This window comes from Lagenorhynchus albirostris, chromosome 7, assembly GCF_949774975.1.
Source record: "Lagenorhynchus albirostris chromosome 7, mLagAlb1.1, whole genome shotgun sequence".
In the NCBI taxonomy this organism is placed as follows: Eukaryota; Metazoa; Chordata; class Mammalia; order Artiodactyla; family Delphinidae; genus Lagenorhynchus; species Lagenorhynchus albirostris.
In genome coordinates this window covers 21630456-21648133 of record NC_083101.1, presented here as the reverse complement: position 1 = coordinate 21648133, position 17678 = coordinate 21630456, and the positions used below count along the sequence as shown (strand labels likewise).

Sequence of the window (17678 nt, the reverse complement as noted above, 5' to 3'; positions counted from 1 at the left end):
GTTTATAAGTAGGATTATTTTTCTTTTTAAATTTTCCAAGATCATTTTATATTATTCGGCAAGTGTCATTTTGAAATTTAAAACATGTTTTTTCCTAATAAAATTATTAATTATTCTGACATCTTAATAGATCCTGGTTAGATTCCACTTAATTTCCCTGGAGACAGTTGAGACACTTCATTCTCCAAATAGTCTTAAAAAGTTAAAGATATGCAAAGGAGTGTCTTACAGTGGAAAAAAAAAGTGAAAGAAAACACGCAGATTTATAAATTTGCTTCCAATACAACCCAATTTGTTTATGTATAGTAAGTATCAGTATATGCCAAATAACTGATGTAACTTATAAGGGAACACAGTTTTCTAGAGGAGTCAAACTTCTGAATCATACAGTTAAAATCTTGGTTGTAGGTAATTTAAATTACTTATGTCAAGTAATTTTAAAAGTCTATATGTTTAAATTTTTCAAAGTACAAAGGAGTTTAGAAATGTTGTATAAGGCTGATCTGGACCCAAACGAAAAGAAAGACCATCCTCTTGAAATCCAATTTAATATAGGGAATTAAATTATTGAAAAAAAATTTTTTCCTGATTCTTTTTTCCTGAAGATTATTTTCATTTTAGAAACTATGGGACAGGAAAAACACGCCTCTGGTGATGTATTGGCAGAGGGTTTAAGGGAAAAGAGAACATCCCATGATTTTTTGAATATACTTGAATATCAAACTGAGGAAGAGTTATTTTTGTGAAAGAGGCAGAATTGGTCTTGAGCTGCTTCAGTCTATGTCTGAAGGGTTTTACTAAAATTATGGTCCAGTCTTAGGAGAAAAATTCACAGAAAAGTTAGATTGTAGATTTTGAGAAGGAAACTCTGAGGTGGTGATTTTCTCCAAGGTCATGGTTATGAAGTTCAATGAGAGCCTGGATTGCTTCTTCCACAGATCCCAACTGAATGAGTGCCATTTTGCGATCTTTCCTGAAAACGGTAGAAGAAATAGAAAAAGCATATAGAATTAATTTTGCCTACAAACCTCTTCCCCAGACCTAGAAGACTTCATTAAACTACCTTAAACATTTACAGATCATATTAAATAATGTTAATGTATTTCTTAAAAGCATGGACTTACTGAAAGAATTTAAAAGCCTTCACTGAACATCCGGCGTCTGTGAAAAGGTTCTTCAGATCATCTACTGTAACAGAGGGGCTGTGAAAACATTACAGAGAGAGTCAACTATCTTATCCCTAATTTTTAAATGATGCAAAAATTAACTCCTGAAATCATCAAGTCTCCAGAATTTTCACATTTCAAAGAGCATAAAGCCACGCAATGAAGACATGATTTGCAAGTGCCCTGAAAGATGTTCAAGGTTGATGCATACATGTTCTCAAATGATGGAATTTTGCCTTAAATCTTTTGCACAGGACATGGGCAGTATATAAAGAACAAGAAAATCTTTCTATATTTATTCTTTCAATGGGATTATTACCCACAATTAACTCTAGCACTTCCAAAGATACTTCCCTAGCTCTGACTTGTCTTCTATGGTCCAGTGTTTTCCACTACTAGGCCAGTAGATTTTCAATTACTTTCAGGGTAATTATGAACATGTGTATGTGGTAACCAGGTTCTAAGATAGCCCCCAACTCCTCTTGCCTCCTAGTATTCACACTTTTGGTACTCCCCTCCCATATCTAATAAGGATGTCCTCTGTAACCCTCAGGGTATTGTAGATATGACACATGTGACTTCTGAGGCTGAGAGACACTGCAATTTCCACCTTGCCCTCTCTTGAATCACTAGCTTTGGAAGAAACCAGCTGCTATTTCATGTGGACAATCAGCAGCCCTATGGAGAGCTCCTTGTGGCAAGGAACTGAGGCCTCCTGTCAACAACTAAGTATATGGTGAGCCACTTTGGAAGTGGATTCTCTAGCCCCAGTTAAGCCTTCAGATGCAACCTTATGAGAGATTCAGCCAAAACCACCCAGCTAAGCCACTTCTGGATTCCTGATTTACAGTAACAGTTTGAGATAATGAACATCTACTATTGTGTTAAGCTGTTAAGTTTTGGGGTGATCTATTACGCAGCAGTAGATAACTAATACAGTGGTCTATCACATGAGAGTCAACTGACTAAAAGCAGACTCTTCCTCATCTCACAACTCCCAGCAAGGAGGGTGTTACAGAACAATAATTGGCTCTGTAAGGAGACAGATATAAGTTCACATTCTATTTTTCATTCACCTGGTATGTCACTCTTAAGTTACTTAATCTGAGTCTCTCACTTTCATTGTTAAAATGAAACTAATGACCTTTACTCCAAATGTTATTATGGATAAATTGCTAGAGACAGAATGTAGAATAGTGGTTACCAGGGACTGGGGTTAGAGAGAAACGAGGAGATACTGTTTAATGGGTACAGAGCTTCAGTCTGAGATGATGACAAGGATCCGCAGATGGATATAAGTGATGGTTGCACACTATGAAGGTACTTAATGTGAACGTACACTCAAAAACGGTTAAAATGGTAAAACTTAGGTTATGTATTTAACCACAATTTTAAAAGAAGATTATGGAGATTAAATGAGGTAACACACGTAAAACACCAGCACAGTGCCCAGGCTTGGCAGATGGTTAAAAAAAGTATTAACGTCTTTTCTCTCTTCTACCTACATGTCCAATGCAGGTTGCAACTTGAGACCAGCTCCTGGATAAATGTACTTAAGAGGGAGCCTGCTTTAGTATTTAAATATGTTGCCTCTCTCCCTGACTCTGTAGTGATGAGGTGCTAAATTTCTAGATTTTTTTCTCAAGTGACTCTTCCAGTTGCCTGGCTGGCATGAGGTTTGAGCCATTGCCCAATTCGGATTCAAGGTTTCTCCATATAGCCTAATTGGAGACTAGCTAGGAGCCTGGGCATTCAACAGCATTTTGAATAATTATTTTCTCTTCCTATTCAAATCCCATTCTCATTCTCAGAAATATTCCAGTAATGTACACTTCTCCATTCCCTCAGTCTTTAACTTTTCACAGAGGTGCTCGCACACAACTATACCCCACAGCTTTTACCCTTCCTTCCCAAAGCTTATCCCTCTTCATGTTATATAAAGTTATATAAAATTGCCAACTTGGGACTTCCCTGGTGGCGCAGTGGTTAAGAATCCGCCTGCCAATGCAGGGGACACAGGTTCAAGCCCTGGTCTGGGAAGATCCCACATGCCGCGGAGCAACTAAGCCCATGTACCACAACTACTGGGCCCGCACTCTGCCACAAACAAGCCACTGCAATGAGAAGCCCGCACACTGCAACAAAGAGCAGCCCCTGCTCACCACAACTAGAGAAAGCCCAACACAGCCCCCTTTGTACGTCAAGGATTTCAAGAATTAAAACTGGGGCTGCCAGGTGCTTTCTATAAAGGGCCATACAGTAAATTTCTTAGGCTCTGATGGCCATACAGCCTCTGTTGTAACTATTCAGCTTTGTTGTTATAGCTCAAAAGCAGCTATAGCTAATACATAAATGAATAAATGTGGTTGTGTTCCATGAAACTTTATTTATGGAAGGTGAAATTTTAATTTTATGTAATTTTCTCAAATCACAAAAATTTTTTCTTTTGTTTTTCCGTAACCACTTGAAAATGTAAAAACCAATCTTAGATCATGGGCCTTACAAAAACAGATGGATTTGGACCATAGGCTATAGTTTGTCGATCTCTAAGTTAGATGATGACTAAAGAACAAGTCTGCTACAACACTGGTTAAATACAGAGTGGTTACAAGAAAATTTTTAGCTTTTAGATATATATATGGCTTTGCAGCTTGTAGGTAAAAAATAGAGAATTCAGTTTTACCAAATTCTTAGATACATAAATTATTTGATTTTGCTATGCTGGTCACTATTTACTTATACAAAAGGATGAACAAGTATACACCAGTGGAATATTTCTGCACAGATTTTTGCCATTCTATAACTGAAAGTTAACAGGCGCTAATTCTCTGTTTGGAAAGAAAAATTTAAAACATTGCTATCTTTCACTTTCATAGTGTATGGTTAGAGATAAACTTCTTAAGACATGATGGCAAATAAATCATCTTACGAGAAATTAGTGAATAGGACAACTGCTACGTTAGAATAATTTCAGTTTTTACTCCCCAAACCATATACTGTAGATTATTAATCATCTAAATGAATAGTAACTAATTAGATACATACGGGATGTTGGAAAGATGCAGAGTAGCTGATGGTGGAAAAATATTCTGGAAGTTTTTAGAGCCAGGCTTTTTAAAGCGATGCAAAGGACTATTGCTAAAATCCTTAGTCAGACCTTGGTCTTCTTGTCCCTCTCGAGGAAGCTGAACTGCTTGATGTTTGGACAGTGTAGCACGAAGCACTTTCCCATAAAGTCTCTGACCACTCAGATGGTTCATTGCTGGTGCATAAGAAGAAAATAAGGAAAGTCTGGGTACTAAGATAGAGTCTCTGTAAAACTGTCTATCATAATTCTTTTTATTTAGTCATTTAAAAAATTATACTGTCAGTTTGAGGGCTTAAAAATGGTTTTAAATTTAAAAACTCATATACGAAAATGTATTAAATGACTGTTTTTCTGTAATGAAAGAAAAGCAATACAACGAAAAGTAACTATTTTCCTAGCAGAGTGCTAGAAAGTTCCAGAATGCCTGAAACATACCACATGTTCAGGAAATGATTATTGAATAAATTAGTTTAATCTCAAGTAAATTTTTTTTAACATCTTTATTGGAGTATAACTGCTTTACAACGGTGTGTTAGTTTCTGCTGTATAACAAAGTGAATCAGCTATACTATACATATATCCCCATGTCTCCTCCCTCTTGTGTCTCGTTCCCACCCTCCCTATCCCACCCCTCTAGGTGGTCACAAAGCACCAAGCTGATCTCCCTGTGCTATGTGGCTGCTTCCCACTGGCTATCTATTTTTAATCCCAAGTAAAGCTTTTTATAATAAAAAATCTGAGTAATAATATTTCAACAGCCACTATAATAATAAACGGTGAGATTGTAGAATGACACTTTCTTGAACCATCATTATGAAGTATTCCCAAACTGTTATGCCATGCAACAGTTCTAGAAAACTTAATTTGAAAGGAAAATAAATAAGCAAACAAACAAATAAAATGAAAGAAAACAAGTCATGTTTATTAGTTTAAAGCTAATGGAAAAACCCTAGAGTCAAAGCTCTAAACATCAACAATATATTCAAATAGATAAATGAACTTCAAAGAATAATAAATATTTTAAAATCTTAAAATATAAGCAGATCCAAATAATAATAGAGATATTAACATAAGGAGGTACTCTTCCTACTAGCCATAAGTTTATTTTATAGGAAAATTCACATACAAAAGGGGCAGGTTATCATTATTATTATTAATCATTAGTACCTAGCTGAGCTTGATTTGCATCTGCCATCTGAACCAATGCATTTTCTTTCTTATTAAACATTATCTTCACTCGATGTACATCACCATATACTCCTAATTAAAAAGACAAAACAAAACAATTTTTTAATGCTGATTGTGTAATGTTCAATTAACTTTACTAATATATTTAAAGAAAGTTTCTTTTCTCATACTATATGCTTTCCCTGGGCAATTTCATACAAATGCTCCCAAATCTGTAATCTCTTCTATGTTCCAGATTTATTAATCTAGTACCCCCTTTCACCTGGATGTCCCATGAACACTTCAACTGATTCACCTGCTCTTTCCTGCACCCTCCTGTGTTCACTAACTCTGTTGATAAACAGTACCATCATGCACATATTTGCTCCAGTCAGACATCTGGGAGTCATCTTTTGACTTACCCCTTTCCTTAGACACTTACACATCCAGTCAACTACCAGCACTCACTGATTCTATGGCCTAAATATCTCTCACATTTGTCCACTTCTTCCCATCCTCACTACCATCAAACCTATTATCACCAATTCACATCTAGACTATCATCATAGCCTCCTAACTGATCTCATTACATCCATTTTTTCTATGCTAGCGTTCCCCAAAGTGGGTCCCACATCCCCAAAAGCAGGCAAAATGATTCACTGGGATGTGGGAGGAAAATAAACTTTTACTTGGACTGATTTGTTTATATAAACCAGTATGAAAAACTACATTTTACTAATTTTCAACATATAGAAGAAATTATATACAGAAGTTTCTACAATATGAAGGGCATTCTCTCATTTTTTAAAATTTAGTGTATTAATATATATTGCAATTTATGTGGAACAGGGTATCACCAATATCATAAAAATAAGATCTTTAAACAGTAGCATCATTACCATACTTTGTAACAGGATGAGAGAATGACTATGACAATCTTCAAGGCACACAAAGGAGTATTGGTTATCTTGTGGGCAAGCCCCTAAGAGCAACTAAACTGAAGAGATGAATGGTAGTTTTAAAATTAAAAAAAAAAAAAGACAAGTATTCCAAATTTGCTGCCCTTTTCAGAAATGACAAGTGGCTGAAATAGATACTCTGTAAAAAATAACACACAATTTGTTCTTCAAGCTGAGGGTGATATTTTTCTAAATGAGTGAGAAATTAACTACTTTTGGAAAGAAATGTGCTCTGGCTATTAAAGAGACATGAACATTTAGCATTAATAAATGATTTTGTTAATGAAAATTACATAAATGTGTCATGAATAAAAACTTTTACAGTAACTGCAAATGAGTATAATGTTTCTCTGTGGGCTGATAGAGATATTCTAAAATTGGACTGTGGTAATGGCTGCACAACTCTATAAATTTACTAAAAATCACTGAGTTGTACATCTGAAGTCAGAGAATTGTAATGGCTGTAAATTATATCTCAAAAACGCTGTTAAGGGCTTCCCTGGTGGCGCAGTGGTTGGGAGTCCGCCTGCCAATGCAGGGGACACGGGTTCGTGCCCCGGTCAGGGAAGATCCCACATGCCGCGGACCGGCTGGGCCCGTGAGCCATGGCTGCTGAGCCTGCGCGTCCGGAGCCTGTGCTCCACAACGGGAGAGGCCACAACACTGAGAGGCCTGCATACCGCAAACAAAACAAAACAAAACAAAAAAACCTATTACCCACTCAAAAAATTTGAAACAATTTTCCATCCTCTTAAAAATTCTTCCACATGAAGAGTGAGTTTTAACCCCATTATGCTAATGTTAACAGTTTTCAAGATCAACTAATTTAACAAGAGGAAAAATGGAACTTTTCTAGGTAAAGTACAACAAAATTTAGTGGATTAGACTGAAAAATTAGTATCATAATTATTTAGTACAGCAACAATGAAACACTTCCATTCAAATCACCTATCTTTTTTTTTTTTTTTTTTGGCCGTGCCCACGCAGCTTGCAGGATTCTCAGTTCCCAGACCAGGGACTGAACTTGGGATCTGGCAGTGAAAGCACTGAGTCCTAACCACTGGACCGCCAGAGGATTCCCTTGCATATCTTTATGAGGTATCTTTTTCATTTATGACAACCATTAAGATCAAGTACTAAAATAAAGTGAATTTAGAATCAGTTCGTGGGATACTGAACCAAAATGAAAAAGGTTTTTGAAAATAATGAAGCATATTAAATCATACTTCTCACTAAATGTTAATAGATTTTTATTTTAAAAAGTGTCATAAGAAAAATTTTTAAAATATTAAATATCACTTCATTGCTCTTATATTTGTACATATTATACTAAAGACTATAGTAAAAGATGGATGAAATTTATGAATAATTAATCATATATAGATTAGGAGTACCTGGCTAAATATTTTTTTTAACTGAGAAGCACACTATTGGAAAGTTAGGGGATTATTTTTATAATCAACATCCCATTACGCCTCTCTCCTGTTTAAAACTAGTCAATGGATTCCCACTGTTCTTAAGTTAAAAACGAAGTTCTTTAATATAGCTTATAAAGCTCTTAATGACCTTGCCCCTATCCATCTGCCCAGCTTCAACATGTCTCTCCCTTACACTCTTCATTGAGCTTCCTTCATTTCTATGTTCCACGAGTTCTGTCTCTCACTGCTACTATCTGTGAAAGGACATTTGCCCTCCCTTTCTGCCTGGCTAATGTGTCCTCATTTTTCACAAGTCAGCTTAACTATCATTTCTACTGGTACATCATCTTTGATTCCCTCAGCTAGGTTAGGTCTCCTAGTTGTATGTTCCTATTACAATCTCTATTTCCCTTTTTATAAAATTTTGTTGTAACTGTAATCACTTACTGTCTTCCTTGCTATTCTATCCTCAGTGTCAAACACACTAGTAGGCACATAGCAGTAATAAATATTACTGAATGATGCAATATGCTCAATTCACATCATAGATAATATAAAAAACAACAACAAAAAATTTTACTTACCAAATAGGATAAAAAGTCCATGTGGTGTAATAAGCTGTTTGAAAAGGATAACACAAAATATCAGTGTCTAAGTAAAAATTTTAAGTAAGTTTACTTGTTCAAAGCACTGACTTTTTACATGCTGCTTCTATATACACTAGTGATGAATTTTAATAAAAATTCTTAAAATAAACATTTTCATTGAATTTAACTCTAGGTCAGAAGCTACAATACCTCCTCCTGAAAGACTTTTTACATATAATACTTTTCAACTCACATCAGGATTAAGATTGGTGACAAGTAGAACAGAATTTCCCGGTATACCACCAGCCCCAGGAATGGCCATCCTTCCAGTGACGGCAGAGGAGGTGATTGCGAGAGGACCAAGAGCTCCGGGACCTAGTCCAGCTGGGACTGACAGACCTTTTCAAAACATCAAAAGCATTTCATATTCTAGTTATCTGGAGAATTACAACACTTAATACAACTTAAGTAAATAAATGAAGACAAAAGCAAAAGTAGAGAAGAAAATGTTTCAAAGCTACCATAAGGATAACAAAGGTCAGTTTTCTGCCCTCCAGAGTCTGTCTGGAAGTAGAGCTCTTTATTCGTTGATACTATCATACTTAGTACTTTATTATTTATACAGTGCTTTGCATAGCAACCAAATTCACTGGTCTTAAAGCCATTAGGTTTTTCAAAGGGTCTATAACTACAAGTACTCCTTCTATTTCTTAAAACAAATATACTCCAGCACATTTCTCTAAAGTAGATGTTATTTTCATATTGACTTCTACCATAAAACCAGATACATATTTTTGTAAAAAGTCCTTTAGCAGAAGTCACATATATGCATGCTAGGTAGTAATGCATGTTCTAAAACTGGACTGTGGTAATGGCTGCACAACTCCGTAAATTTATTAAAAATCACTGAGTTGTATACCTAAAACAGGTAAATTGTATACATACATTCTGCATGGGGAAAAAACATTTTGTAACCTTGCAAAACATTATTACCATCAAGAACAAATTTATAGAATTCAATATTCTTTTGCAGCAAGAATTTTCAGAGCTCTCTACTCCCCCAGATATTTCAGAACTACTGAAAGTTCTACAATACTGGAATATTGACACTATATACTATACCTAAAACACTACACTTCCTCAGAATGTCCCACTATTTGTATTCTCAGCTTAAAAATTATCTAAGATAAAATCTCTAGTTGATATAAAATAAACCAGTTATTTAATTTATTGATTCTTTAAGCTCAAAATTCCTTATAATAGACAGAGTCTGTCCAGTTTATCACAAATCATGTAATTAAATTGCAATATAGTTTACAATCATACTATTCTGCTTGACAATCTAAGGAAAGTTATTATTACCATCATCTTGCTGAATTTTAAAACCGTGCACATCACCTTCTTAGGGTGGTTGCTTTTCCATGAAATCTATACTCAATAGTCTTTTGCATGACCTCTTCCCATGCCCCTGCAACTTTTGAATAACTTCCTTAAGTCTATTATGTACCGCCAACACTACACCTTAGCTACACTGTAGGGTATATACATGTGTGTATGTGTATATGTACATCCCCCGCTACACCTTAAAAGTCTTATCAACTCAGGAGCCCTCTTTACACATTTTTTCTCTTTCTTAACATCTAATACAGTGTTTTATACATACAGTGTGTAGAAAGAAATAACTAAAATGAGGGAAACCATATATCACTACCTCCAAATGTATAAAAATTAAACTTTTGGGCGCTTCAAACACATAAAAACAATGTATAATGCCTTCATTTTAATGGGATAGGTAGAATTACTCACTTAATTAAACATACGTTAAGATGTCTTAAAACCACCAAAAACCTAAAACTTAAATGAACCTCAACCTTTTAAATCACTCTTTTCTTTTTAGTTAACTTCATCCTCTCCAGTGAAGAGAGTAGTTAAAATTCCCAGAATTAGAAAGGTAGGATACAAAGATTACTGCCAGAAAGCAACTATGTTGCAAGTTAAAATAGTTATATTCATAAATCACCTGGAAGCTGTAAAAAGGTACTGTGTAGACTAGGCTTAACACTAAGCCACTCTTCTTTCTAATCACCAACCTCAAGTGTATTCTTTAAGCACCAGCAATAAAATCATAAAGTATTTTTTTCTCCTCCTTAAGTTATGATCAAATTCATTTTGTTTACTATTTGGAAAAGAGTCAGAGAGCCATTATCAAAGTATTAACCGATTGCTATCTCTTAATTATTTCTATTACTTAAAGAAAAAAATATATTTTTTTTCCTGAAATAAAACAGCATGCATACCCTCTACGGTAATCTTCTAAACCCATTAATCAAAAAAACAAAAAAAGAGGATTTACAAATAAGTTTAACAGTAAATGTTTATTAATTCAAATGTTTGCTGACTGCATACTATGTATTAAATGCCATCAAAGGCATTTAAGAACTCAAAGATAAATAACACACAAGTCTGTTTAACATGTAATTGATAAGCTTATAAGCAAGCAGTTCATATATTTTGTATAATAACCAAAAAGGCAAATCAGAGATTATTAATATAGTCAACCTATAGTTATCTGTGCCAATGGCAAGTATAAATGATGCAGAATATATAAGGGAATTTTGGAGTTGAGAATGGAACCAGAGAGAATTATTTATAAACACAAGGAAGCTGTGCATCATATATTGTACATGAGCCACTTCTATGACTGAAACACCTAATGCTTTTATTATAAATCCTTCAAATATGGTAATATTTTTCATTTTGATAAGTTCCTGGAAAATACAGACCATCATTAAGAAATCATTTCAAATTCAACTTTAGAGTTAGTCACCTGTAGCTTGAGGAAATCCAATGGCTGGGGCAAATCCAGCAGCCCCTGCATATGGTGAGGAAATTATTCCTGGTGCACCTAACGGGGAAGAAAAGCTAAAATAAATACACTACCTTCTATAAATATGGTTATAGCAATATAAAATGGCTATATGAAGGTGTATTACTGATAAAGAGATTCTGTTACAGAGTAAAGATTTGTTCAACAGGTGATCCTTAATGGTAAGTAAAGAGCCTCTGCCACTTTCAGAGGCTAACCCCTTTCAACTGGGTTCAAGGTTCAAGAGTACAGCTAAAATATTATTTAATTTTGAGTTATTAGTTTGCTACTTAGTTTTAGTTTATTTAGTTTTGTTATTTAAGTTGATATTCTTGTCCTTATTTAGAGCATTGTTTCTATGCAAAAATCATCAAATACTTATTAAATTGTACTGTACCTGGGGGGTACTGTGCTGACAAAAAGAAATATGAAATAAAAATCCTTGCCTTTGAGAGGTTTTACAAACTAAAAGTATGAATTACAGGAGATTCGCAGGCTGAGGATATATGGGTTTAATACAAATATACTGTAAGTGGTCTAAGAAGAAGGGATTGCAAAGGATCACTGTGATTGTTTGAAGGTCTCTCAGGAGGTAAAACTTGAGCTGGACATTCAGTAAGTGAAAAGCAGTGCTTAGTGTGCACTGGATGCTAAACAAAGGCTGGTATTCCCTCTCCTTTTAGAAGCCTGGTGACTGTGAACCATCAATAAAAACAAGAGTTAGTTCCAATGGAGGAGTCAGTACTAGTAGGAAAACAATCTGGTTTGGGACAAGTTAAGGTTGAGGTGACAGTGAGAAACTCAAATGGGAATGCCACAAGTGGAAATGAGGGGGCAAACTCAGAATTTCTAACTATTACAAGACACAGATTTGTAAATCATCTATATAGAAATAAGTGTGAAAGCCATATGAATGAGAGCTCTGCTAAAAAGGGCACAAGGCAAGAAATGAAGAAAGCTAAAAATAGAACCTGGGAGTATTAGTACACTTAAGTGGTAGAGGAAGGAAGAGGAACATTCTAAGGAAAAGAGAAAAACCTTAGAAAGCAAAACAAAACAGTGAATTATAATGAATTATAGTCCCTCAGGATCTAGAGACATAGAGTTTTAGGGGAGGGGGCCTTCCATAAAAGTCAAAGAGAGTGAGAAATGTAAAAGGTAAACAATAGTTTTAGAGCAACAGTGAGAAGCTAGACTGTAAGAGTCAAAGGGAAGGTTTTGGGGTTTTTTACCTTAATGATAGGCTGATATGCATATTTATAGGAGGAAGTATGTAGGCTACATTTTCCAGAGGAGTTAAAAGATCATATAAGTTTATTCTCTTCATTAAAGATAATTATTTAACAGAATTTATTAAATATGTAGCTGTGATTAAAATAATTCAAGAAAATACAGTCATTGAGAGACTTCAGGGACAGAGCTAGCAGAGAGAACCAACAATAAATGAAGACACAGAAAATGAGAATAACTGACAGAGTGATGAAATAAGAAGGGAAACATATTTATTGAAAGCACATTAGGAGGCAAGCATTCGTCTAGTGCTGAGGAAGCAATGAATAAAGCAGACAAGAATCTCTGCCCTTGCTAAACTTACATTCAAGTAGGCTCAAGATCATAGGTAAAATGAAAACAGAAACAGACTCACAGACTTAGAGAATGAACTTACGGTTACCAGTGGGGAAGGGTGGGGGGGAGGGACAATTAGTGAATTTGGGATTGACATGTACACACTGCTATATTTAAAATAGATAACCAACATGGACCTATTGTATAGCACAGGGAACTCTGTTCAGTATTATGTAACAACCTAAATGGGAAAAGAATTTGAAAAGAATAGATACATGTATATGTATAACTGAATCACTTTGCTGTACACCGGAAACTAACAAAACACTGTTAATTAACTATACTCCAATATAAAGTAAAAAGTTAAAAAAAAAGATGATAGGTAAAATGATTCACTTTCATAACAGAAATAACTATATTTAAGGCATAAAGGAAGACTTATCAGAGGGGCTTCAGTACAGGTATAAGTTATCGCAAAAATTTACACTAGAAAATTAAACATACGAAGAGATATGGTAGGGATTTCCTGGTGGTGCAGTGGTTAAGAATCCACCTGCCATTGCAGGGGACACGGGTTCGAGCCCTGGTCCAGGAAGATCTCACATGCTGCGGAGCAACTAAGCCCATGCGCCACAACTACCGAGCCTGAGCTCTAGAGCCTCCAAGCTACAACTACTGAAGCCCAAGTGCCTAGAGCTCATGCTCCGCAAAAAGAGAAGGCACCGCAATGAGAAGCCCATGGACTGCAACGAAGAGTAGCCTCTGCTCACCGCAACTAGAGAAAGCCCGCATGCAGCAACGAAGACCCAGCACAGCCATAAATAAATAAATAAATTTTAAAATATATTTTTTAAAAATAAGAAGAGATACTGTAGATTGTATTACTGTTGCCAAGTATTCACTTGACCCTTCCATGTAACTCTGGTCAGTCATGTGACTTGCAGTGTCTCCTGTGGGAGAAGCATACATTTCTATGCAACACCCACCGCACACAGTCATGTGATAGGAACACACGGACAAACAGGACATAAACTGCCTCTATGCAGAAGCTTTAAGAGGCATTATGGGTTTACACCAGCTCTCTTATTTTTTTACTCTCTGCCACAAGAATGCCATGTCTCAAATGTAGTGACAACTTCAGCCTGGGCCCTCCATCAAAAAGACATGTGAAGGAAGTTTGCAAAAGCTGATTTGCAGCTGTTTAAGTGTCAGTCATGTGAGAGGAATAAATGTTAATTGCTGTAAACCACTGAGATTTGTGGGAAGGGCAAGGGACCTACTTTTAAAACAAAACAAAGAGACTAATACAAATGGCTGTGGGGTGGGGGGTATGAGGCAGAAGACTTGTAGTAGGTTTTAGAGAAATGAGGAAAATTCTTGAGATAACACTCACTGAACATTAAATAGCAATAAATGAAAGAATTGGCAAACAATTACCAGGGCCAAATTTTAAATAATTGTTTCCAAGTAAAATATGATTAACAAGAACATTTGTTAATACTCGACAAAAGAATCATTTGCAAAGTTTCTGTAAATCTACATTCCTCAAATAAGCAGAAACAGAAACATTTTAGCAAAGTAACCAGTTAGGCAATGGTTTACACAAACTTTTAAGAAAAAGGTTTAAGATTTGCGTAACTAAGAATACATATTTTACATTTGGAAAAGGTACTACCACAACAGCAATTAAGGTAATACAAATGAAGAGATAACATTTTTACCTATGAAATCAGTTTATCAGTGTTATTTATAATAGCAAAGCCCTAAAGAAACAAGCTTAATGTCTAAATTGAAGAATTATTATATAAATTATGAGTCACTAGACAAAATACAGAGCCATTTAAAATATTACAAAGAGTATGTACTATGTAAAAAAAAGCACAACTATTTTGATTTTCAAAAATGCTGGTACAGTAGCAGACTAAACTTTTTGAGTAACTCAAAAAGAAAAAAAGTAGAAAAAGAAATATCTAATTGCAGAAAAATAACTGCAAAGATTTCAGACACTGGAATTATCATATTTGATTTGATTTGATTTTTAAATAGTATGTTTGAAGAAATAAAAGCCATACTGAAAAATATCTGTAGGGAAGATACTTAAAAAAAAAAAAGAACCAAGTATCAATAAAATTTCTAGAAATAAAAAGCACAACTATTGAAATCTAAAATTATCAGACAAATTTAACAACAGATTAGACAAAGGTGAAGAGACCATTAGTAAAATGAAAGTCCCTAAGGAATTATTTAGGATGCAGCTCAGAGAGATAAAGAAATAGAAAATATGAAAGAAAGTTTGAGATACTCAGAGTAAGAGAGTATAACAGGTCTAATCAAAATTCCAGAAAGTAAGAAAAGAAACAGTGTGAAGGAGAAATATATGAGAAGATCATTTCTAGTACCAGTAAAAGACAACAATCCACCAAATCAAGAAGCTTTTTGAGCTCCAGGTAGAAAAAATAAATCCTTAAACAGACACATCATACTGAAACTGTAGACATCAAAGATGAAAAAAAAAATCTAAAGAATAGCCAGAGAGAAAACAGCAGTAATTAGGTTGACAGCTGACCTTCCAAGAGCAACAATGAAAACCAGACTATTGTGTACTGATTTCTCTAATACATTGAAAAAAAAAAAACAAAACAAAAAACTGTCAACCTAGAACTCTATATATCTTTTAAAACTGACAACAAAATAAAGACATTTCTGGCGAAATGAACACTTCAAACATGTTAACACAGACCTTCCCCTTAAGAGAATAATAAAGGATATCCTTCCGGCAGAAGGTAAGCAACCCCAGATGGCATATCTGAGTTGCAAGAAGAAATGAAAGGCCTTAAGAGAGTTATATATGGCTTAATCTAAATGAATATTGATTGTATAAAATAATTAACAAATTGAAATGTTAAAATCTAAAAAGTTTTAAACATAATAATATCTTGAGTTAGGAGGAGGTAAGAGAAGGTAAAAGGAGTTAAAGTGTCCTAAAGTTCTTATATAAGAAAAGATTACAGGTATCAATTAACTCTATATTTTGGTAAAATAAGTATGAAAGTTAAAAATCCTAGATGAAAATACAAAACAGTGTTAAACTTCGAAAACAGTAGTGGAAAAAAATAATAAATAAACATTAATTCAACAAATATTTTTTGTGTCTATTTTGTGTCAGGCACAAACTAAGTAGAGAAGAAAAAAAACTACCTTGGTGAAGCTTATTTCGACTGATGAAAACAGAATTAAACAATAAACACAGTAAATAAGTTAACTGCATACATAAGAAGGTGATAAATACTACTAAAAAAATAGAACAGGAAGAATCAGGAGTACTGAGGGAAGGCTGGTCAGGGTAGGTCAAAGAAGGCAGCAGGAGCAAAATCTGAGGGTATCTGGGAGAAAAGCCCTCCAGGAAGAGGGAATAACTAGTGGGAACAATCTGGAGGTGGGAACATACCTAACATGCTTTAGAGGGATGTCAGTTTGGTGGGCAAAAGGAGCAAGGGAAGAACATCAAAGGAGATATGTCAAAAGAGGAAAATTGAAGTGGATGGTATAGGGCTTGCAATCCAATGTAAGGATGTGGGCATTTAATACTCTGAAAAAAATGGGAGCCTTTGGAGGGTTGTCAGCATTAGACTGAAATGATATGACTTATTTCTCTTTTCTAATTTACATACAATAAACTGTACAAGTACAAAAGGCAACTGATCTGCTTTCTGTCATTAAAGATTAGTTTGCATTTTATAGAATTATATATAAACAGAATCATATACCAGGTGTTCTTTTTTATATGGTTTCTTTCATTCATAATAATGTTTTGTCTGGCTTCTTTCATTCAACATAATCCTGTTGTCCTTAACGATTTATTCCTTTTTATTGCTGAACAGTACTTCATAACATCGATAAACTACATTTTGTTTATCCATTCACCTGTAATAGAATATTTCCAGATTTTGGCCATTACAAATAGAATTGCTATGAACGTTTGCATACAGGTATTTGTGTGGACACTAACTTTTTCACTTCTCTTGGGTAAATGACTAGGTTATATTGTAGGTGCACATTTAACTTAAGTAACTGGCAAACTCTTTACCAAAGAGTTTCCTAAATTTTACATTGCCATCAACACAGTATGCTAGTAAAAGATGCTCCACATCCTTGGTACAGGAAACTTTTAAACTCTAGCTATTCTAGTGGGTATGTAATAATATCTTACAGTAATTTAATTTCCATTTCCCTGATGACTAGAGATGTTGAGCACCTTCTCATGTGTTTACTGCCATTCATATACCATCTTCTGTAAAATATCTTGTCAAATCTTTTGGCCATTTTTTAACAGTTTGTTTTCTTATTACTGAGCTATAAGAGTTCTTTATATAATTTGATATAACAAATTTGTCTTATATATATGTGTTGCAAATATTTTCTTCAATGTCTATAGCTTACCTTGTGGTTTTCTTGATGGTACCTTTCAATCAGTGAAACTTTTAAATGTTGATGTACGTACAATATATAAATTATTTCCTTTCATGGTTTGTACTTTTTGCGTTTTACCTAAGAAACTTTTGCATATCCCAAGGTTACAAAGATTTTCTAAGTTTTTTTTTAAAATATAAGATTTATTTATTTGTTTGTTTTGTTTTGGCCGTGCCACACAGCATGGCATATGGGATCTTAGTTCCCTGAACAGGAATTGAACCCACGCCCCCTGCAGTGGAAGCTCGGAGTCTTAATCAGTGGACCACCAGGGAAGTCCCCTCTCCTATGTTTTATTCCAGGAGTTTTACAGGTTTAAGTTTTACACAGAGGTCTAAGATCCATTTCAAGTCAATGTGTCAGTATGGTGTGAGATACGGATCAATGTTTA

The 17678-nt window shown here is 34.7% G+C and overlaps 1 protein-coding gene across 6 annotated transcripts in view; it reads right to left on the bottom strand.

The window, feature by feature from the left end:
- Positions 1–531: 531 nt before the first annotated feature.
- PTBP3 (polypyrimidine tract binding protein 3) overlaps positions 532–17678 on the bottom strand; it is a 96503-nt gene continuing 79356 nt past the window's right edge. For all 6 annotated transcript variants that reach the window (XM_060154617.1, XM_060154618.1, XM_060154619.1 and 3 more), the window contains 7 exons: positions 11213–11290; positions 8639–8784; positions 8383–8416; positions 5422–5514; positions 4212–4428; positions 1125–1202; positions 532–973 (listed from right to left, as the gene is read on the bottom strand). In XM_060154617.1, the coding sequence (XP_060010600.1) occupies positions 841–973; positions 1125–1202; positions 4212–4428; positions 5422–5514; positions 8383–8416; positions 8639–8784; positions 11213–11290 (779 nt within the window). In that variant the 3' untranslated portion in view covers positions 532–840. The remainder of the gene's footprint in view (positions 974–1124; positions 1203–4211; positions 4429–5421; positions 5515–8382; positions 8417–8638; positions 8785–11212; positions 11291–17678) is intronic.